At 33.8% G+C, this 25,157-nt stretch overlaps 1 protein-coding gene across 1 annotated transcript in view; it reads right to left on the reverse strand.

The window, feature by feature from the left end:
* Positions 1-6,123: 6,123 nt before the first annotated feature.
* Positions 6,124-25,157, reverse strand: part of LOC105224283 (nuclear hormone receptor FTZ-F1) — a 34,165-nt gene continuing 15,131 nt past the window's right edge. The window contains exons 3-9 of the mRNA XM_049457762.1: positions 18,479-18,699; positions 18,093-18,388; positions 16,199-16,255; positions 15,929-16,127; positions 13,175-13,433; positions 12,922-13,022; positions 6,124-12,844 (exon numbers count right to left, since the gene is read on the reverse strand). Of these exons, the coding sequence (XP_049313719.1) occupies positions 12,695-12,844; positions 12,922-13,022; positions 13,175-13,433; positions 15,929-16,127; positions 16,199-16,255; positions 18,093-18,388; positions 18,479-18,699 (1,283 nt within the window). The 3' untranslated portion in view covers positions 6,124-12,694. The remainder of the gene's footprint in view (positions 12,845-12,921; positions 13,023-13,174; positions 13,434-15,928; positions 16,128-16,198; positions 16,256-18,092; positions 18,389-18,478; positions 18,700-25,157) is intronic.

Raw genomic sequence — 25,157 nt, forward strand, 5'->3', positions numbered from 1 at the left:
CTCAATGTTGTATTTGTATGATTGTGAATGTTTTCTGCAAACTTGAGCTATAACTCAATAGAACGGGCGAAAACCAAATATCGATTTTTAGAATTGGGCGGTCATCATGACAGTTAAAATAACACTGACGGATCCCACATAAGAACAACATCACATTAAACGATTTTCTCTTCAAATCTGACTAGTAAGAGATAAGCCGCGAACGAATTAAATTGAGTAACTTCGTCATGGTCATCACTACTGAGGTTTGACCTTCAAAATATTGGTAAAGCGGATCCGGTAAGAGGTCCTGCAATATTTCAATTTATTAGAAATCGGGCAGATGCGGAAAAATTTTTAGGTTCCATCAAATCCATCGAGTTACTGAATAGTGCTCATTTGTGTTTTCACTTGGCAGCATAGAGAGGATAAGTATTGCTTGATATAGAGATTGGTTTGATCATAAAGAGTTATATGCTTCCATTTGAATTTGAGCAAAATCATGAACAACACTATGAAATCCCCGAGCTTCCAACCCAACCTAATAGGATAGATTATAGCTTATATTATTGAAATGTGGTCAACGTATAAATTTGATCTTCTCTATACCAAGATCACGACCATCGGGAGACTTATACACACAGTATACTAAATAAAGACAAATCTTAAATCTTGCTGGGTAGCATATTCAAGAGTGTTTTTGATTGGTACAAATTATTCGAAGAGATAATCAACACGTCAATAAGATAAAGGAATTGGTGCATGAGGATCGATAATTAATAGTCAGAGATTTTATCGGCATTGCTGGAAATTGGAAGGATCAGTGAAAACCATTTTGAAAGATCATTTGGGTCTAAGAAAAGTGAAAGCACGATTGGATCCAAAAACACCAAATTAAAAAAAAACAGCGTCCAGTTAAGACGCTCAGCTAGACGGCGTCTACAGTGTAACTGGGGCGAAACGAACGAAAATCGCCTTAGGGAGGAATTTAAAAGCTACAAGAAGCTCCTGAAGTCGGCAATTACACGAAGCAAAAAATCATGTTTTGAGAAGCTGTGTGAGGAAGCAAACCTTGACCCTTGGGGTACTGCATACAAAATATGCATGTCCAGATTTAAAAACAAGCAGAACAAGAAGCTCCTGAAGTCGGCCATTACATGAAGCAAAAAATCATGTTTTGAGAAGCTGTGTGAGGAAGCAAACCTTGACCCTTGGGGTACTGCATACAAAATATGCATGTCCAGATTTAAAAACAAGCAGCAGCAACCTAAAGATGCCTCTTTTACGGGAAAGGTCGTCGAAACAATATTCCCGAAACAAGACCGGATTTCATATGCCAAGCGACGAAACGAAGCTGTAGAGTCACCCCCGTTAGTCACGGAAGACGAACTATGCAATAGCAAGGAAAATCAAAAACACCAAAGCGCCTGGATTGGATGGCATACCAAACAGAGCTCTGAAGGAAGCCATAAGCTTAAAACCCCGAGTTTTCGCTAAAATGTACAACGCTTGTTTAAAGGAAGAGGTATTCCCCGACTCTTGGCAAGTTCAACGTTTGGTTCTGCTCCCAAAACCAAAGCAACCACCTGAAGAACCTTCATCGTAGGTCGCTCTGTGTATGCTCGACACAATGGGTAAAGTGTAATACGAGGGCTGTCCGATAAATAACCGACCTAACCATAATGCACGCGACTTTTTCAAAAAATTTTTTTTTCTTTTTCTACATAGTCTCCTTGTAACTCCACACACTTCTCCCAGCGATGCTCCCATCTCTGCAACCCTTCCAAATAGTACTTGGCGTCTTTGTCTGCAAAATACGAGTTCACGAAAGAGATTGCCTCCTCATTTGACGAAAATCTCTGGCCGCCGAGCGCAGTTTTAAGTTGAGGAAACAAAAAAAAGTCGCTTGGTGCTAGATCCGGTGAATAAGGTGGATGGTCAAGCAGTTCGAACCGTAATTCGTGGATTTTCGCCATGGCGACTGTTGAGGTGTGAGATGGTGCGTTGTCTTGGTGGAACAAGACTTTCTTTTTTTGCAAATGTGACCGATTTTTCGAAATTTTTTCCTTTAGCTTGTCCAATAATGATGCGTAGTATGCTCCTGTTATAGTTTTTCCTTTTTCAAGATAGAATTCCATGGCGGTCCCAAAAAACACTCGCCATCACAGCTTTAGGTTTTTTTGGGGCTGGTTCCCCCTTTTCAATCCACTGTTTAGATTGGATTTTTGTTTCGGGCGTATAATGATGAATCCAAGTTTCGTCTACAGTTATCAATCGGCGCCAAAACTCGGTCTTATTGCCTCTAAACTGAGCCAACAGAGGGCTGGAAATGTTCATGCGCGCACGTTTGTGGTCTAGCGTAAGCAAACGCGGCACCCAACGCGCGGACAGCTTTCTCATGCTCAAATCTTGGTTTAATATGTGACAAACAGTTTCTTTTGACATCTTCATAATCTCAGCTATTTCCCTAACTTTAATCCGGCGGTCGTCTAGTACCAATTGATGAACTTTAGCGATGTTATCGTTAGTGGTTACAGTTTTTGGACGCCCAGGACGTTCATCATCTTCCAAGCTCCTGCGACCACGTTTAAATTCAGCTGCCCAAAATTTTACGGTGGTAAACGATGGTGCAGAGTCACCATACACAGAGTCCAACTCATCTTTGATTTGTGAAGGCGTATTGCCTTTCAAAAATAAAAATTTAATTACAGCTCGATATTAAATTTTTTCCATTTTGGGGAAATCACCGAAATAGACTCACAAAAACGACTGTCAACAGATAATTGCGCAAGATAAATTTCTGAAATTTTCGCGAGTAGCTATTATAATATGCACAATTTGAAGTAGAAACTTTTTTTTCAGATGTGCCGCTAGCTTCACGTTGAGGTCGGTTATTTATCGGACAGCCCTCGTAATGTACGAAAGTATAATACGAAACCGCTTGGAGTTAGCAATACAGAAAGCCGGCGGATCAGAGAGACAATACGGCTTTATAAAGAAGAGATCCACTATTGACGCACTACGAGAAGTCGTCGATACTGCGAGATGTGCAGTAAGTGACAAAAGATGGAAAGGTGGCACAAAAAAGTACTGCGCGCTGATTACCCTGGATGTCAAGAATGCGTTCAACTCAGTAAAATGGGCACACATAATCAAAGCCCTGGATGGAATACGGGCCCCTGAATACCTCATAAACATAATAACGAGTTATTTTAAAAACAGAAGGCTGATTTTTGAGACGAACGAAGGTACCAAGAGCTACTCTATCTCGAGTGGTGTACCCCAAGGCTCAGTGTTAGGCCCACTATTATGGAATCTTATGTACGATGGGGTGCTAAAAAGACAGCAACCAACAGATATTAAACTTGTAGCTTATGCGGATGATCTCATGGTGGTAGCAGTAGCCAAACAATTAGCCGACCTGAGAATTAAATGTAATGAGTGCATAAATGGTCTACGCCAATGGTTCTCTTCTGTGAGTATGAAACTGGCGGAGGAAAAAACAGAAGTTTTACTCATAGGTACTAGGAAGATAGAAGAACGAATAGAGCTCACTATAGGGGAGTGCGAGATTACCTCGCAGCCGCAACTGAAGTATCTGGGAGTAATATTGGATTCCAAATTAAAATTTAAAGAACACCTGGGGTATTCTTCCGCGAAGGCAAACAAAATCTATAATGTCCTATCGAGAATGATGACCAATAGAGGCTGTGTGCGTTCCAGCCGGCGATTCTTAATAGCGAAAGCAATGAGTTACGTAATACTGTATGCGGCGTCATGGATATAAAAGCGTATGCTAAACAAATAATTGCAGTGCATAGGCTTTCTGCAATTCGAGTAATAGGTGCTTTCCGGACTATATCAACCGACACTGCTGAAGTATTAGCCAGCATGCCGCTCATTGACATCCACGGAGACGAACTCGAGGGTCTATATCAGCTATCAACGCCTAAAACAGAATCGGCAAGGATCGAGGAGAGAAACAAGAGCACTAAAATGTGGCAAGAGCGGTGGAATTCCTCATCCAAAGGGCGATGGACTCACCGACTTATACCAGACATCCACTCATGGATAGACAGACGACATGGGGACCTAGACTTTCATATGACCCAAATGCTTAGTGGAAATGGATGCTTTAGAAGCTACCTTTTCAGATTCCACAACGGCATCAGTCCGAATTGTCCGACATGTGCAGGGTATATAGAAGACTCTGAGCATGTATTATTTTATTGTCCTCGATTTTCGAATACAAGGGAAAAGCTAAAAACCACACTCGGTGGTAGTTTTACGGTCGATAATTTAACGACACTCATGTGTCAGTCGACTGAGAAATGGATCAATCGGCAGAATATCGTGGCAAAGGTGAGCCGAAGCCGAAAAACCACGTCGAAAATCAAGGTTATGTTGACAGTTTTCTGCGATTATCGAGATGTGGTGTACTCCGAATTCCTTCCGACTAGGAATACTATTTGAGTATGCTTTGTTTGCGCGAAGCTTTTGGTAAAAAGAGGCCGGAATTATGGGCCGACAGTGCTTGGTTTTTGCACAACGATAATGCACTGTCGCAAATTGCATTGATTCTTCGTGAGTTTTACGCCAAATTTTCAACCAATATCGTCTCACTACTACTCTGGCTATTCAGCAAACTCAACCGACCGTTCCACAGAAACCGTCTTTACTCAATTGAAGACAATAAACGTGAATCGATACGGGCATTGAAAGCTATTCCGGAAATTGACTTTAACCGTTGTTACGATGATTGGAAAAAACGTTGACAGAAATGGGAAGGCGGATTACTTTGAAGGTGACGACATAGATTTTGAAGAATAAATTAAGAATTCTAAAATCTAAAATTTTTGCTCATAATAGTATATCTAAAAAACTATATTATATAAATTATCACATTATTGTTATAATATATTATTATTTGATATGATAGATCAAAACCAACCTCCTCAGAGTACTATGTTTATACAAGTACACACACTTTTACTAAAGGTTTCGCTTGATGAACAGACGAATGGACTTACAAGCATCCAGAATTGAATTTGTCTCGTCATCGTGATCACTTATATGTATACTATACATAACTACGAGTATATAGGGATGTATTTGAGGTGTTGCAAGTAACTGTTAGGTGAACAAAAGTTTTGTATTCAGTCACACCTTGCATAAGATTTACAACATTCCATCGCAACCCTCTGTCAGTATATGTACGAGTATATGGTATAATATAATTGCCCATAAAGCGAATCAGAAAGTGTCTTTTTAATAGAATTTCAACTTAGTTGCACAGGGTGGTGTTGCCACTTAAGATAAAAAAGGACTAATTTTAAGAGGCTCAACCACTAAGACGGCCGGAAATACTATTTACAACGGCAGTTCCTCTCAGCTTGATTTTACTGTTTTATACACTTTTTTATGTAGATAGTCCATACAATTACTAAGTCTTAGCGAGGTCTGTCTTGCTGCGGGTATAAGAGTTTCAAATGGATAATGTGCCTTAGACAAAAATTGGCAAGTTTGTCAATTGTTAAAATTGTCTTAAGAAAGGTGAGGTAGAAATATCATTACAATACACTTTCCGCTCGACTGTCAAGGTTACGCGAGACTGCGGTTGAATCATTTCGGAAATCATACCTTCGGTGAACCGGGCGAACTGCCTGGAATTGATAGTGGTCACATCAACAAAAGTTTAAAAGGTTCAAAGCGCTTCGTCCATACAAACGGGTTTTTGATCCATATTCAGGAGGTCTTGGCATTAAAAAGGGTCGGGGGCTCTTGAAATTCTTCGCGGGAATAAACCTCAGGTTGATGTTTCGAGGCATCCAAATCACCTGAAGCAAAAACTTTTGAGCATAAAGCTTGGAGAGCTAAAGCTCAGCAGGTGGACTCTAGCTTGCAACTAATTTTTTGCTAATCTTCTTCTTCTTAATTGGCGTAGGCACCGCTTATGCGATTATAGCCGATATATAGCTATATTCATTGCTAATAGTATAACAATAAAAACAAACATTAACAACAACAACAGTCCAATGTTCGATACTGCATTTGCTTTTCATCTGCTAAAGAAGCTCCTTTTTCGATTATTAATTTCGATAACATTTGCATTTAGCGATAACAATTAGAACAAAACATACGACATGCGAGTTTAAATGAGTCAGGAGTGTAATAGAAGTTTATTACAAAATGTTTTAATATTTGTTTGTTGTTTTTGTTTGAAACACATCTCTGAGATGAAAATGATAATTGTAATTGTAGTAATAATAATAATAACAGCAGAATTAATTAGTAGTTATATTTAAAAACTAACTGTGTGTGTGTGTGGATGAACGTTTTGTTTATCATTTTCTTTTTTTTGTTTTTGTATTTTTCATTTCATTTGCTTTGTTTTGCTTGTAAGTATTTTATAACAATTAAAACTTAAACGTTTAAAGATTTTTTCTTTTGCTTATATTTAAAATCACTTTTTCAACAGGTTCACATTTTTCATTTCGTTACACGGTGTTCAACAATGCCTATTTTGTAGTTGTTTTTGTTTTTTTTTTACTTTAAATTTAATAAACTATATTAATATATTATTCATTAATTTTAATATATATATGCATGTATACATTTTTTTTGTTTTTGCTATTTTCAATATAATTTCTTTGCTCTTTGTTTTTTTTTTTTTTTGTTTTTTAATATACACATGTGTACTACATACATACGTATTGTTTTAGTGTTTTTTTTTGTTTTGCAATTTTTACTTAGCCCATTCTTCTTAAATCGTATAACAGTTGAATTTTTATGCACAACTACAGCTAAGTACTTACATACATACATATATACATAACAATCAGACACGCTTTGACAAACATACATACACATATGTATATTTGCAAGCAAGCTCAACTGCACATGTGGTATTCCCTGCCTTACACAAACACTCACACACATGCATATGGACACATGAGTATTTGATTCACATGTGCACACATACATATTTATGAGTGTGTGTTGTGCTTTATCTTTCTTGAGCTACTGCAAATGTCAAATTTTTCTACCCCTGACATTTTTATTTAATTGTTGCATGACATATATTTTTTATTACATGACATTTTTACTGCTAAAACTCTTCCCTTGACAGTTTTATTGATTTTCTTGTATTACGAAATTCTTATTTCAAGACATGATATTTTTATTTATTTATGTCATGATATTTTGTTGTCTTAATTTTATATTTGCCTGCTGATTCCCTACCCGTTGCCTTATTTGCTATACCCAAACTGCTGCCTTGCTTTTGCACACATACAAACTTGCATGAAAAGCGAAACACACTGCAAGAATATACCCTTGCTTATATTAAAAAAAAATTAGTTAAAATTTAAAATGTTGGAAAATTAGTTTTTGACTTAAACATATAATATTTCTTTAAATACTCTTCACAAACAAGAAAAAACAACGTTATTGGTGATATTTACGAAAATCTAAAATCTGTTTTTTTACGTTTTACATACATATGTATATTCCGCTAATCTGTTGTGTTTTTGCATTTACTTAAAACATATCAAAATTGCATTGATTAAAAAAAAAAAATTAAAAACAATTAAATAAGAAAATTTAAAAAATTACTAAAAATATCACAAATGTCAAGAAAAATTACAAAAAAAACATATATTCACCTTTTTCCAAAAATGTTTGTATTTAAAACTTGTTTCCAATACTTTTTTCTTACCAATGTACATACATACATACATACACATGTATGTATATTCGGCCATATTATTGTGTAATTGCATTTACTTAAAAAATACTAAAAATGTCACGAAAAATGAAAAATTATTAAAAAAAATATCAAAAATGTCAAGAAAAATTACAAAAAAAAAAAACTTTTTTTTTACAATAAAATATTCAAAATTATTTGTATTTAAAACTTGTTTCCAATACTCTTTTTCTCGCCAATGTACATACATACATACAATATTTGGCCAAATTGTTGTTTTTGCATTTAGTAAAAAATATCAAGAAAAATTTAAAAAAATTATGCCAAGTAAAGTTAATTCGAAAATTAAAAAAAAAACAATGAAAACTGATTTAAATATTAAATACAAATTTGAAACGCTATTGTTACATTTTTCTTTTTAGCGTACATCCTGCTGTGGCTTTTCCTCCCATTTTCACCAATTTTCTCATTACTTTTTGAGTTCTGTGCACACATACATATGTATTTACATACTTACATAACTCGTTCACTTGATACAATTATAAGGTACGCGCTTCACTTACATTTAATTTTCAAATATTAGTATGCATATTTGCATAACTGTATATATGTACATATATTTAATTAACATAATATTATAGCTGAGAAAACTACACTTAAGCCAGTAAGTAATAGCAGTGGGGTGTGTTTGTGTTATATTTCAATAACAACTGGTTGCTTACGTGTATGTAAGTATATACTTTTAATATGCACTTTGTATTTTCAATTTCTTGTTTTTAATTTTTTTTAAATCAATTTGTTTTTAATTAATTTTATTTTATGTTTTTAATGTTTGTCTTAATCCCAAACCTTCTATATATCACTTCACTTGTGGTTTGCATATGTACATATGTATGTATGCATGCGCTGAATTGCAGCTGTACAGTTATTCGTTGAACACAAAGGTTAAGGATAGAAAAAACATTTTCACACATACACACATACATACAAACGAACAAACATGCATATTGGCTTTTAATTATAAACAATTTAGTAAGCATACAAGACAGTTAGGCATTTGCGTGTGTATGTATGTAAGTATGTATATATGTATGTAGGTGTGGATTTGTGTTGCCGCATATGCATTGCACTTATTTGATAGGCGCACTGCAAACACAACAACAACGCGTAGGACACTTTGAAATAAATTACTGTTACTTATGTTGTTTTTGTTTGTTGTCGGGAGCAAAGGTTTCTAGCTAGAATTTTGTTTTGCATTATTTTCAAATAGTTTTTGCTTTATTTATCATTATTTCTTTTGTACACCTATGCTATTATAAACCTTAAGGCTAATATACAAATATACACATATATTTATAATAATAATAATAATAGTAATAAGAGAATGATTTTTTTTATTTTTTGAAATAAGAAAAAAAGACACAAAATCGCTTAAAAGAGCATCAATTGTATTTGTTTGTGTGTGTGTGTAATTATGTGTACATATATGTATATAAAAAGTAGTGAAAGGAAAAAATAAACAACAACAACAAAACGATTTTTATGAAATTTTCAAAAATTTGCGAGTAAAAAACTACTTAAACCGATAAAGCCCTAATTACATACATATCTACTACATACATACATACATAAATAGTACGAACATATATTGTATGCATATAAATGTACATTATAATACACTAATTATAACAATTAATAACATTAGAACACTATTTAACATTAATCATACAATCGTCAACAAATTTAGTAAATAATTATGTATACATGTGAGTGTGGTTGTAAATATGTATTTGGATTTTTTCCTTTTTTTTCGTTCGTGTTTTTGTTTTTGTTTTAGTACTTTTGACATACATATATGTATGTAATTTTGTGTACAGATTTCTTATTATATGCATTTATTTTAATATTTCTTTAGCTTAAAATTTTCGAAAAAATCAGGTAGTTAACTTTATTTACACATTTATAAGCAGCAAAAGTTGTTTTTATTTTTGTTATTGGATTTTTGTATATCCATTTTTTTAATTACTTTTTTCTACTTTTACGAAAGCTATGCGTTTGTGTGTGTACATGAAAACAGTTCTAATCAAAAAAAAATATTTAATAGATCTAAAAAAATTATGATGTAAAAAACACAAAATAAAAATAAAATTTTTTTAAGTAAAGAAAAAGTAGCGGAAGAATATGTGATGATTTGGAGGCTTAAACGACTAAAACGCCTAAAACTCGTTATCTAAATATTTGTTATAAACCAAGTGAATGTAAGAAAAATTCTAAAATCGTGACAATTAATATTTTTTATGTTCTCTTAGCCTGTTAATTTACGTATTTTAGCCCCAGCGAAAAGAAACAAGTAATAATTTCAAAGTAAAAATTTTGCACTAATAAACAACACTGAGCCAAGCTTCTTTTTCTCTGATTCTCACATATTTGATGCAGCTGCGCATTTTCTGTAAAGTACTAGCCTTTAAGCTTCTAAGCTCTTAGTCGAATACATTCTTGTTAATAAAGCGAATATTACCTTCCTATATCCTCAAGCCAATTTTTGGTTGAGGCAAGTAAAATAATAATAAATTTTGTTTTTTACAAATATCGGATGACAAAGCCACTAACACAAATGTTTGTTTTTAATAATTAATTTAAATATTTTAAATCAATTTTTGCACATTTCCCCTGAGCGACAACTTTAAATAGTTAATTTGTTGAAAATTGTATTTACAGCTTGCAAATATGAAAAAACAAAGTCGAGTTAAGTGGTTTTGTTAAAATATGTAGGTGCGAACGAAAATTTTGAAAAACTATTTTACAATTCGTATTCATTTTAAATTTTAATTACAATAGTAAATAACAAAATTCGAAATACGTTCTCAATATGTATCATTAAAGAATAATAAGAATAAGATAAAAAACAGTAATAAAAATATATAAAGTGCAAAGAAATAAAAGGAATACAAATAAAAAAATATAATTAAAAATGTTGTTCTTGTAGTGCCACAAAAAATCCGCCTCAAAGAGTAGTACCCGATATTTATAATAAAAGTTTGGACAATTTTCAAAATATCATCAAAATTCGTAAAAGTATTTTTAAAACGCCTAAATGTTTGTTTTTTTGCAGAAAATAATCTTAAACAAAAAAAAAAAATATTAAATAAGTAAAGATAAATAAACAAAAAATGACAATAAATGAAAAAAATGAATTAAAAAGCCAGAAAAATCAAACACATACATACATATGCACATACATATATAGCTAAAATTATCAAAAAAAAACTGCGCAATAATGTTGTCTAAAAATTGGTAAATTAAAACAAAGAAATAAATAATAATATAAAAAGTTAATTAAAAGGTAAAAAAAAAATAATTAAAATCATAACTAAAATTATCACAAAAAGAAAGAAATGAAAACTAATGTTTTCTAAAAAATTGTTAAATTAAAAAAAAAAATAAAATAAAGAAAGAAAAATGACAAATGTAAAATCAATTGTGAGAAAAAATAGTGAAGTAATTCGGTTTAATATTCCATTACTGAATGGCAGCAGATCGAAAAATGTTCCATTATTTTTTAATTAAATGAAATCTCTTCTGTTCTTTTAAATTTTTGTTCCATGGAAACAATTATTAACTCACATTTATTAAATAAATGAAAGCAAATACATACTTTTGTCAATCTTTTTCCGCTATAACCTCAAAAAATGTTCTAATACCAACAAAAAATGTCGTCAAATTTTGAATAATGGTTAAAGTTGCTGTTTTTTGAATTTATGCCCCCTCCCCCCCCAACATCAAAAACGTATCGTCCATTATCGAAACGAAATTAATACGTAAACATAACCTACGCACGAATAGTGTGTAGCCCAGAACGCCAGCTTTCTCGTTTAACTTAATTTTTCCAATAATTTGCTTTACCGCCCGTAAAACTTAGCGAATACTGGAGGAGCCTATGCCTCTAGCAAAATGCCCAATTCATGGTCCTGTACAATTTTGTTTACAATTTCTTTATATACAAATTTTAATCCGAGGTCAGTTAAAAATTTTGAAAATTAATAACTGTTTGTCAAAAATCATTTTGGGTCTACAAAAACATTACAAAAAAAAACTTATTATCTTATTATTATTCTTTGTACACACATACGCACACAGTGCACGCAGAGCTTTCGTCCTTCGTTTAGCATTGATTTGCGATTTAATTTTTAGTTTGCTTTTAGCATTTTTCTGCAATTTTTGTTTAGTTTTCCAGTTTTTTGAATGAGGGTTATGTTTACAGATACATTACTTGTTTTTGTTGTACTAAATTTAGGCATAGAAGTATACGATTTGAATGCTTAACAATTTAAAAGGTTTTTCGAACACATTGTTTGCTGTGTTGCTTCTCCGTTACTTTTGCTTATAATACAATTACATACATTTACACATATACATGTGTGTGTGTATATATCTATATCTATATAGTATATCATTTAATATTTTAATATGAATAAACGCTTAAGCTATATCAATATACATATATATCCATTTGAAAAATATATTATTTATCTTTCTCTGCCTTAACTGTAAACATACATACATCTACGCGCTGCTCGCTCGTTCGTTCTACGTTTCTTCTGTTTCTTTTTTTGTATTTTTTTTTTTTTTTTAGTTTTTACATTCTGCAGTTGAATTGCATTGGTGAATGGGAATAACGTAAGTTCCAAGTGCTACTAAATTATTCTCTAGGCATGTATGTAAATATATATATTGTATGTAGCTCTATCGTACATGTGTTTGTAGCTTAACATCCCAATTGTTGTTTTACTGTTAAATGTTCTTGTTTTACATTTTTTAATTTTATTTCTTATGATTTAAAACTAAAAACCAACCCTGGATTTTATTCCGCGCCATTCGACAACCCACCGAAATTGCCGCCTGCCGCATTTGAAGCGCTTTCATCGTCCTCTGACATACATACATAGATATATATATATCTAAGTTGAACAATCCTTTACATGTGTACCGTTATGTGTAGGCCCAGCGGATTTATACTTTCCGTTTTGCATGCAACATTTCCATGAGTAGCGTCTGTGTGGGCGCACTACCGGCGCAGTGTTTCGAATAGAGATGATCTTCGCCTCGCGAAGCCATCGCATGGATGTCGGGCAGTATGCTGAGTAGCCGTCGGAATTTATCCTGACCGAAAGAAGGGCGAAAAGTGAAACAAAAACATTAACTTTAATTACAATTACAACAAATCATTCGTTAATTACCGTCACTGATGGATAACAGGTCAGCGTGTAGTCCAGTAGCGCTGCTTGTACATTCTCTTGACCCTCCAAGACCGTCTTCTTGTTGACAATACCACGCACATCTAGATTGGAAGTAAATTTGGTCATTTAAATATGTTTTTCTTTTTAATTAATTGTTAATTTAATTTTGTTAATAATGTTTATTTTATTTTATTTTTTTTAAATAATATTTATTTTTGTTTTGAGTTATTATACTATAATTTGCTTTACCCACCTGGATTGAGTAGTATTAGGAATTTCATACACACATAATCGCCCATGTCGAATTTGAGGTCTTGTAGACGATTTTGCAGCTCATTGAAATAGTCAGCCAATTGCGGCACACCAAGCAGGCCTAACCACAGCAGATTGAATACTTGACCGTTATTCAGTTGCGTCTCATCGGGTAGACCATTGTGTATTCGCTGATGCAAATGATCGAGCACAAGCATATCGGACCAGGAATGCTGCAGCAATTTCATTTGGTCGTCAACCTGTGGAAGGAGGCAAGGAGAATGATGATTTCGGATAATTTTAAATTTTTAATGTGAGTTATAGTTATGAGCGCGAAAATGTGTCTAGATAAAGATTTATTTGCAAAGCGTCTTAATTTGTCAGATATAAGATAAATATCAGTTAAGTCCATTTTTTAGCTTTAACTCGACGTTAAGATAAAATCTTTAAGATGAACACATTCGGGAAATAATGATTTAAAAAGAACATCTCTCCGAAAAAAACATTAACTTAGGTTACAGCGCAGCTAATGGGTGATCCAAATCAGATCACGACGGTGTGATAATACCGTTAGACTGTTTCCTGCGGGATATGTAAAGTCTAAAGTCTATGCGGACAATTCCGCTTCGATTCAGGCCTTGGAGCAAAATATAACGCGTGTCACTTGCCTATTACCAGTCGAACTGCTCGAACGAGTCATCGAAAATTTGACTCAACGGATGGACCATCTAAAACGTAGCCGCGGTTAGCATTCGAAAGAGATAATCCTCAAAAAAAATTATTCTTTCGAATAATAATAAACATTCCCGATTAAATTTGAAATTTCTGTGATTGTAGGTAACTCGAAATGTATCACCCTTTATATCATTGCATTAACTCCGTTTCTTTAGAGTTAACTAAAAAATCTAAAAGGTTTTCAATTATTTCCAGATTTGCCCTATGAAACCTGGATTCCGCGAGGATCTTTTCGAAAATTTTGATAACATTCGACGCCTACAAGTATACTATATTTATAAAAAAATAAGCAATTGAAATTCGGAGCAGTGTTTTCAGGCTGGATTGAATGTCGTTTTCATAAAAAATAATTCTAAAATATTGAGTTGTAACCAGTGCAGAAACTTTGTGGTTAATATAGCAGAGAAAACGAGAACTTTTCATTAAAATACAGATTGTTTTTAAAAAATTGATCTTGTGTTTATTCCTGCTCAACGAAACACAAATAATAATGGCACTGAGAAGTTAGAATTTTCAGTAGACTACAATTCTGATGACCAGGAATCTCTTAAAAAATTGGCAGAGCTATTTTATTCTCAGGCGAAGAAACTATCATTACTTTCCTTTCTTGTTATTATTAAATAAATAAAGGAGGTGGATGAAAGTAGATACGATTCTTTACTATCGAGAATGTATAATTTCGGTTCTGACATAGTATGTCCTATAAAGCGTTCAGCTCTGGCTATAGATATCCTAAACTCTTCTAAAGCATTATTACATATGCAGTTACTCAATTTGGGCAGAGCTTTAATGCGTGCTTCGCGTGAAGCGAAGCTTTAAGCGCTCAGCAAAGAGCATTAAGAGTGACAACGCGCTCAGGAAACGTGCAATAGTAGAAGACGCGTGAGCGCTGCACCAAATCGCAGCTTACATTGGCGCCTTCAGATTTGAACACAAGTTTCATGCAGCGCCCGATGCGATCGATGCGTACGCGCCAACGGCAACGTCACGTCAACGCAACGCCATCTTCAATGCAATCACTGGCATAAGCGGCGGTGGCCGCATTTTGTTGCGTTTGTCCGTGAATGTGCGCGCGCGCACACCAACACATATAGGCGATTTTATTTTAAAAAAATTTGCATACATATGTGTGTGTAAAAAATAAAGCACACACACACACTTGCAAGCGAGCGATAATCGAGCGCAAAATGACTCGGTCGATGCGCTGCGGCTGTATTGGTGGAACCTTTGTGCAATGTGTTGTTGCGTCATGAGCATGAATTGCCTGATGATTGTGTGGTTGTGTGTGCATGTGTGCATATGCTTTGTTGTTGCTCTGTGTGTGTGTAGCACGTTCAGTTCACTCCGTTCAGCTTTGGTTGGTAAGTAGGTCAGCCAAGCAATCAGTCAGTCAGCGAGCGAGTCAAGCAACAAGCAACAGCAGCAGCAGCAACAAAAGCAAGCAAAAAGCAGCAACAACAACAGACATGGCAGCCAGCATGAGCAAGCAAACGAAATCGAAACTTAATTCAGACTTGAGTATATTGTTGTTCTTGTTGTTTCTGTTACTGCCTTTTTGGCTGTTTTTATGTTGCCACGCTCTTGTTGATATTGTTGTAGTAGCCAAACGTCCCTTACAACACCGGCACCATCACCCGTCGCCCTCAGCCTCTGACCTGTGCTGGCGCGTTTACATAATCGCTACGGCGCGCGCGTATAAAATCACAGACGCAAGCAACAAAAAATAACAACAACAATAACTAGCTAAGTGAAAAATAAAAGCGAAATACACGAAATTATACATGCATCAATATGCTAAAAATAATAAAAATAGACAATATTATGCACAGAGCGCCAACAACAACAAATTGACCGTGGATTACGTATGAGCTCGAGGCGCTTGAGCCATGCACTTAATGGCGTTTATTTTAAGCCACATTTGGGAATTTTTAATTTTAGACTTTTTATTATATTTTCGTTTTTTCGTGCTCTCTTTGCTCAAGCTTTCGCTTTGTCTGCCGCGTTGCTAGTGTGTACTCACCTTAAGATCCTTGAAGAAGACTGTGTTTCTAGCCCAATCCACCTGCGAGAACAGATTCTGGTCCAACACTTTGCACATCAGCTCGAAGAGATCAACTTCCACTTGATTGTAGGTTTGTTTTTGTAGCAGCGCAAAGAGCTGGGTCTGCCATTCTCGATCGTCTATCGATTGCACGAAATCACGTATCATCGGTGACACCCTGCGTTTGCAATACGAGAGAGAGATTATCATTAAAATAACACTTCTTCTTAGAAAATTGTTTAAACTCACCTGAGCGGCTCGATGATGGAGTCGGCTGTGCTTGAAGGATGCGTGCCAGAGTCGAAACTGTAACAACAATAATGAAAATTATTAGTAAAGGGTGTTAAATTATTATTAGTGAGAGCGAAAAAAAGTATGCTTGTTAATGATTATTCATATCAAATGAAGAGAGAGGTGCCGTTTTGTGAATATCTAATTTGACTTTTCAATTCCTTTACAGTCATTTTAAGGTTAGATTAGATTTTACAAACATATTAATAATAATAAATTTTGAACTTAATTCTTTACGCGAAACAGGTAATAAAATTCTATAAAGAAAAAAAAAACATTTCCTACATGAAGTGTTCAAATTATAATAAAAACGTTCTCGTAATTTTTTTTTTTTAATAAAAAATATGAAGGAGTATAAAATAAATGTTTGTGAAACAATTATGAAATTATTTTGACGTTAAAATTTGTAAGTTTTTAATATTTTTTTAGACAAATTTCTTGCGGAAACTTCTACGTAAGTGTAATAAATAAAATAAAAATTATCTAAAAATTAAATTTAAAAATATTAACTAAAGAATAAATAAAAAAGTGGTGAAAATATATATAATTAAAAAAAAAACAATATTCTAAAAATAAATATACAAATCAAGTGTTTGAAAAGATATTTACGAAACTTTCAAAATATTGCTTTAAGTTGAAAATAAATATATTTTTAATAATGTCTTTTTGGTAAAAATTAATTTAAAAATATGTTTAATTAAAAGTCTTTTTTTTTCAAAAGAGGAATTTAAACTATTTCTTATTAAAAAAAATTATCAAACAAATAATAATTAAATTAAAAAAAAAATATTTTTTTCCTTTTTTTATGAAAATATTTTTTTTTTTTAATTTTTAAAATGAACGAAAATTTCAATAATATTTTACTATAAATTAAATATAAAATTTTAACTTTTTAAACTTGTTTTTAAAATATGTATATTAAAAGTTTTAAAAGATATGTTGTTTTGTGTTTAATGACAAAAATTACATTAAAAATTAGGTAGTCTTATGAACTCAATATTTTTAAGAACAAATTTTAAAGCTTACTCGTGAATATTGTTAAAAATTAAAAAAAAAATTATTATATAAGAATAAAAGCAACATAAAAGTAAGAAAATAAAAGTTAAAAAAATACAAACTAAATTAAAATTAATTAAAAAATTTAATATTAAAAAAATAAAAAATTAAAAAAAAATTAAAAATATAATAACAAAAAAATAAAAATATTTAAATAAAATAATACAATTTATATATTTAAATCAATATATAATGAGAAAAGAATAATATAACGAAAAAATAAAAATCATCATTAATAAATATTAATAATTATATATATATTTTTTTTTGTTAAAAATAATAAGTAAAACAATAAATAAATCAGAGAAACGCAACTTATTTGAATTCGGTTATATAACCGAAACAAAATGAAATAATTTAATATAATTTCTGAAAAAAACATAATAAAAGATATATAATATCACTACTAGTCTCTCAAAACCGATACTGTAGAAAATTTGTCTCTCAAAAATATTTAAAAAGCCCATTTTTATTAAAGAGTTTTTTCGCGAGCATAACTTTTTCGAAACGAATTTCACGCTTTAAAAATCTTAGCTTAACCCAACCTAGCGGTACCTCTCCACAATATTTGAACTGCTTACGATTTTGTGCATGGCAATTTTTAGTTTCAAGAACAACACGGGCGCAGCACCGCTCAATCGAAGCAAGTACACACATATATGGGGACAAGAAGATATGAAGTCATGAGATTTGTGCATAAACGTGACACACACGATTGTTGGTATGTGTGTGTATGCATGCAACAATAGTTTATGGTAATTAAAGATAGCATTTGGTAAGACAGTAAAGCATATACCACATTTTCGACTCGGACGCATTCTGCAGAGATCCAGTTCCAGTGTCATGGCAATTGCCGCTGCCACTGCGGTTGAGTCCATCGCTGCTGGTGTTGTTGCTATTGTTGCTGTTGGTGCTGGTATTGCCGCCATTGCCGCTGCCACCGCCGCCACCAGCGCCTCCACCGCCACCGCCGCCGCTGCCGTTGCCGCCATTCATGGGCGTCGATATCACACCGCCACTTGTGTTGACCTGTCCGAGCGCGATGGCGATGGGACTGGGCGATGAATCCGGTGACTGTGTGAGTGAGGACACCTGTTCGGAGGCGAAAAAATTATTGTTATTATTAGTGTTGCTATTAAATAAATATTTTTTGTTTTGTTGATGTTATGTAGTTGTCTTTACCTGAGGTATTTGAATTTCTTGCTTTATATTCATATTCGGATATGGTTGTTGGTATCCTGGCGAGAGTGGCGACGACTTCATCTCAACCGAACCAATGGATGTGCGCAGCGCTTGGAGGGCGAGTTGCCGCTGCCGCATGACTTGCAGCTTTCGCGCCCGATCACGTTTGTACATAGGTCCGAACTTATTGCGACCACCACGCATCCGATCCGCTCGCACGGCTGTAAAAGAAACAAGCAAATAACACAAGAGTGTTAATAATTTGGTACTTTCGTAAAAAATTTTGAGGTTGGAATTTGAGGTTATAATCGCATTCATACAGAATTATTGCAAACAACTCTTATAACGTTTTTGAGAGCGTATGTATGTCATTTTCACCGACGTCATTCTTAGATACAATATAATGTACTGAAGTCTCTTTTGTAATCAACAGAAAATCATTTGACTAGCCTCTTCAACCAACAACCTTACTAATTTTTACGGGAGACCGGGAGAGCTCAATCAATATCGCATATGTATTCGCAAAAAAAAAATTGATAAAAGTAAAAATTGGCTTTCAAAACTAATTTCGACCCAAAACCCTATTTCTAAAATTTTGTGCTCTTTGTTTAAATTAAAATATGTGAGCCAGATGTTGAAATCCCGTGTTAATACCGGCTGTGATAATTTTAAATTTTTTCGTTCTAAAAAATACGGTATTTGTTCAAATGGTTGTTGTTGTCACAACAGAGGGAGACTTAATAAACGGTAAACAGACCTTGGCCTAATTAATATTCAGGTCCGTTCCGATATAGTAGAACCGAACTCGTGAGTTCGAATAGTGTGGAAAGACAAGAATGTCGTTATAGGCTAACTGAACTAAAAATACCTTTTATTATTGCTTCCAAATAAGGTCAGTTGTTTGATAACAGAGCTCTATAAAAACAAAAAAAAAAAATATTTGTTGCCATGGGTCTCAGCAAATTTTAATGCTTTTAAGCGTACATATTGCGACCTTATTAACGAAAATGTTGAATATGCTATTTTTTCTGATAATTGCATATCTTTTTGCTGTTATTTACTAGTAACAAAAATTTAGTTTTCCACTCATGATTCATGTTCTGTGCACTGTTTTCGCATACAAACAGCATGTGATCCCCGATCTCAGACTCCTTACCGAAAATATGAGAAAAACTATTCGAAAAATTTTAAGGTATTTTAAAAAATCCAACGTGGATATATGTATCTAGAATTACAGTCTACAAAATAGCCTGATTTCTTAATGAAAATCTCGCTTCCGTTTCAAAAGTAATTTGGATAGACTACTTGATGAATAATGCCATCTATCAGTACAGTCTGACAATGGTTGTGAAAAAGACAGTGAAGCAAAAATTTTTTTCTCCAAATGAACTCAGGGATTCCATTCATGATCAATTTAGGATTGATATTGAAGATAACCGTTGGAACATTTGATGATCTGCAAATACATCAAATAATGAAAGGTAGAATTTATATCAAGGTTATATCGTTGAAAGTCGAAAATTTCGTGGGCACTCACTTTTTTATAGTGAAGGGAAGCCTCAAAAGTTGGATGTGGAGCTTTATTCCTTACCTAACCTACTCTCAAATCATATCTCTCCCATGAACCACCTCACCTTCATTGGAGAGAAAAATACATTTAAGTATCTTCTATGGCATAGACTAAACCACTAAGAACAAATTTGAGTATGAAGTTAAACTATCGCCGTATAATTTTGGAAATTATGTTATAGAAAATCGGTTGCGGTTCAACTAGCATCAAAACATGAAGGTATTAAAGCTGATGGGATCGTTACTTGATGGCGGATAACTACTAGTTCTTAAAAACGGATTTTCGACAGGAAAATTTTAAAGGAAAAGCTTATCAAAAATATTCTACTGATATATAACATATGTTTTCGACATTTACCTTTCTGTTTACTTAGATTTCAGTTATTTTTTCATGTTTTCTGATTTTTGTAAAATTGAAATGAAGATTTTAAAATAAACAGGAGCAAATCTTACAAAATTATTGACATTTTCAAAAACTGGCACAAATCTATTCAAAATGGATTCTTTACCTAAGGCAATTGAATAAAGATTTTTTCTTGCTTTTTTTATTTTCATTTCTAGTAGTTGACACAGTAAGTGAAATAGTTGCATTTTCCATATAAAAACGGTATTTATCAAATTTTAACACGATCTTCTTAAATATATTTTTTAGTAATGAATATACAAATTTTTTAATCAATACAATTTTTTATAAAAAATTTAAATCCGAAATTCTGTCAAAAATCGATTTTTTTTTGAAACCACTATTTTGTCAAAAAATTTTATTTTGCTTATTCCTTCGATAAGTAAAGATTTAAAGTAAAGACTTAAAGGTCACCTCAAAACGTCTTTTTTGGGAGAAGCTCCCGGAGATCAGTTGTAGTTCCTTTCCAAATACATAAATATTTTTACTAATACCAACTCTTAAAATACATTAAAAGATGCCATGATATGTGTATAAATTTTTAGATCAATAAATTTAAAAGTTCTCTCAGAAAAAGTCTGAAAAGTTCGCTCTTTTTCGGCCTTTTAACTGTATATAACCACTTAATAGTACAAAATGCATTTTTTACACTTTTTAATTGTATATGTGGCAAACAGTGTCAATTTTTTTAAAGATTTTTTAGTTTAAACACTAGAATTGGTAAATTTATTAATTATTAAATTTTATATTATTAAGTGGCAACTTTATTGCTCAAAAGGCAAATTTTATTTAGTTTAAAAATTTAAACATTATTTTAATATATTTTTTTATATGGATAATTAGGTGGCAACATTGATGTTAAATTGAAAATACGAGTATTTGCTTGATATTTGATTTTTAAAATTATATTTTTTTAAACTAATTATAAATTACCAATTCCCTCAAAATGTTCATTTTCAGTTTTAAAATACTTTTAGATTTTTTAAAATTATTTTTTTTAGGTAAAATTAAGCCCTTATTTATTGGGTTTATTAAATTATGTTTCGTTTTTTTTTTTTAATAAAAATCAAAGAAATTGGTCTTATACATTTTTAGCATATACAAAAAATCCAGGCATAACTGCCTCTCTCATATCTCTATTATTTCAAGTAATTGCTGTCAGAGAAATGGGTTATGGTTCTCAACCAGAATTACTTATGCGCCTGTAAGTATGCAGTATATATATAAGCAGAATAAGCTGACTTTAAGGTTAGAAATATTGATTTTTGACCTGAGTTTTTCAAAAAATATGACAAAGGATGGCTCACAAATTTATTCAAAAACTTTAAGTCATGCTATGCATTACACATCTATATATGTATGTACATATGTGTGTACTTATTTGTAAGAACCCATTTGAATACTGCGCTTTGCAATATATTTTTCCTATTTTAAATGCATTTGGCCCGCTTTCGCGAAATAAGGACAAGAATACAAGCAAATAAAATATAATCAGGCGTCCAACTGCACTATGGCAGTGGCGAGGCGCGGTGGGGGTGCGTGGTGGTAAAGTGTAGGTGACACCATTCCATGATGATGCAAACTTATTGCAGTTTAAACTGCACTTAGCGGTTGTTGGGAGGGAGATGATGGCCTACCAGCCGACCAACCAACCAACCAGCACCACCACCGACACTGGATTCCGTGAAATAAAAGAAAATCGCTGAAAAAACTAAAGCTTTTTACTTCTACTCATTTCGGTTGGTCGTCGTTTGCTGCCGACGTTCGTACGTATTTCGTATTTCTTTTGCACTCAAACAAGAAACTGTAATTTAGGTCAAGCATATTGTTTACAAATATTCCACGTATACGTATATGCTTTGCGCGCGCACACATACATACAAATGCGCGCACATAAAACTGTATGTATGATAAACTATTGAAAGCGAAAATGAAACAAACACACACAACGCGCACCAGTTTGAATCGTATAACGGAAATGCGCGTGTATATGTGAGCTAGGCGGCATGCGAAGTAAAAAGCTGAGCTGACAAAAGCATACATCTCTCGGAGTGTGTGTGCGCGCGGCAAGCGCCAATTGTGTGGACGTCGGCGCTACAGCCGGCCCCGCTGTCAAGTAAGGCACATAGAGTTGTGAGAGCCCATATTACTCCAGAAATTGAGAGAGCGCGGCGCTCAAAGCTTTTCTAATGCCACTCACGCGTTTCGCCAAAAGCGTTGAAGAAAACAAAAACTGTGTCCAATCCATACAGTGATGTTGCAATATGAAGCTACATTTGTATGTATGTGGGGGCTTGCGCGCGCATTGTTCACATTCAACTCTTTGGCAGTGCCGTGGCTGCGCGCAAATGAAGAGCGAAGTCACGCGCTAACATTGCAGCGCTCTCCAAGCACAAGCGGCAAGCGCTCGCAACCATTACTTGTAAGCGAGGGATTCTTCAAGCGTTGGCTTGTGGACTTTACTTACAACAGCAATAGCAAAGGCGCCAACAGCAATAGCGATGAGCGACCACAACTTTCCTGCGCTGGTGAGCGCAACAAAAGCGTGCAGCGAATGTGATTACACGATTGCGCGATTACGAAGCACAACGCTGTGTAGCGTGTTTTCGCTTTCGAGTGGAGTAGGTCAAGGACAGTATGGAAACTGGGACACCACCACATAGGCCGCAAATGCACCACACCACAAGCAACATCTAATGCCGCATTGTCGTCTCATCGTCACACCAGTGCGCCAACATGTTACAGCAGCGACAATTATATGCATTTATGGGTGAGCGTGTGTGTGTGTGGCAACGAAAGCATTGGAAAGCGTTGCGAGTATGAGGAGCTTAGCGCGCTTGCCGCTTGAGTGGCCACAGCAGGCAGTGCAATTATTAGCTAATACCAACACCACTGTCACTATCACTATCACTTTCAGTATCAACAACAGCAACAAAAATAGCAATGCGAGTGCATATTGTACCACATGACCATACTTTCATTGGCATTCGTTGTTCGGCATTCGGCACTCGGCATTCGCCGCACATCATCTTGCGTGTTTTGTAAGGATGTGTGAGTGTGTGTGGTGTGTACACATTTTGCACGCTTACATCGGATAATCCAATTTGAATCGTGCCGCCAATTCTCAAAAGTAGGTGAATGCTGACTTCGGAGCGTGCGGAGTAGGCGAGTTTATTGGTGTGGAGTGGTGAGGTGATGGCGCCGGGTGTATTTGTTATGATTATTGGAGGGTGCTGTTAGATTTTCTGTATCCGAGTGCGGCAGGCGCAATATGTTTGTGTATATATGTGTCGGCTACATAGGTCATGGTACCGGTGAAAATCGGAAATCTTCATGGCAGAATATTTAATTAGGTCAGTCTCATACAATGGCGCGTCTATGTATAGTAAATAAGTAAGTAAATATATAAAATGGATTTCTGGATTGTGCGCGCCGGTACACGGTAATACATACTGTATATAAATAAGGAATTGAATTATTGTGCTGTAGATATGTAAGTCAAGTTAAAATGTTTAATTAGAGAGCATAAATACAGTGCCGGTCCCAGAAATTCTTCCAAAAGGGGATAAAGGGGATATTTCAAAGTGTGAAAATAATAAATGAACATCAATATTATAAAAAATATAAAAATTCGTACAAATTTAAAAGAATAGGTGGAAATATTTGTTGTAATATTGAATTAAAAATCATTTTAGTGTTTCTATCATCTCTCAAAATACAAATAAGTTCAAATACATTTCCGTACAGTTTTGTTCTTTTAATTAGTCTCAATTAAGACGCGTCAACTAAACACCAGTCAACTCCTAGCAGAATTTGAAAATTTTCCAAATATATTTTCCACTTTAGCAGTCCAATATCATTTTGACTGATCCATGAAAGATATCCCATCCCAATTACCATTTACAGAATTTGTGCTCCAACGTTTCAAAACTGTTAACGTATGTAAAATCTTACGATGGTGTTATCTCAAAGCTAAGTATTCTGTATTGACTCCTACCATATCAGACCACATCAAAAATAGTTAAATAAATTATATTCTTAACACCTTCAGCAACATTAATCTCTCTCATTTCCAAAAGTACTTCTTAAGTATCGAAAAGTCTTTAAAATATTCAAAAATAGACAAATCTTCGAGCGCCTTGTAAAGATTTCTTTAAACCTTCAGGTAACCGTTATCACTTTCAACAATTCTTTTCGCACTAAATCGAGAAGCGCATTAATAAAGAATGAGTAAACTGATGAAGCTCCCTTTACAACTTCTTCTACAGTCATCTTATATTAGAATGGCTTTTAAAATCCATTCAACAGATCTGTCAAAAAAAGTGTAGAAAATATTGAAGTGCCAACTCAACATACCCTCTTCATTACTCATTACACTATACAAAGCTCTTTTTATCGAAAATCTGTGTAAAAAAAAATAAAGTGCCTCGAGAAATAAAAATTAGGAAAGCAGTCAAATAAGTTGTCAGTGGTACTAATCATTGAGAAGAGGTTACATCTGAAATAATAGTGGGGCACTAAGGGTAGTTAAACTACATCTTCTTTTACCTACTTTGAAAGCAAAAGCCGAGAATATTCGCAGAATAAATCTTGGTGCATTGTAGAATTCATGACGTAAAAAACATTCAAAGCTATCCACGGCTATGTATTTCGCAGTTTTGGGACAAATTAAGTTAAAATTGAGAAATATAAGGAAAATATGTAAAC

The sequence above is a fragment of the Bactrocera dorsalis genome, chromosome 5 (genome assembly GCF_023373825.1).
Source record: "Bactrocera dorsalis isolate Fly_Bdor chromosome 5, ASM2337382v1, whole genome shotgun sequence".
In the NCBI taxonomy this organism is placed as follows: Eukaryota; Metazoa; Arthropoda; class Insecta; order Diptera; family Tephritidae; genus Bactrocera; species Bactrocera dorsalis.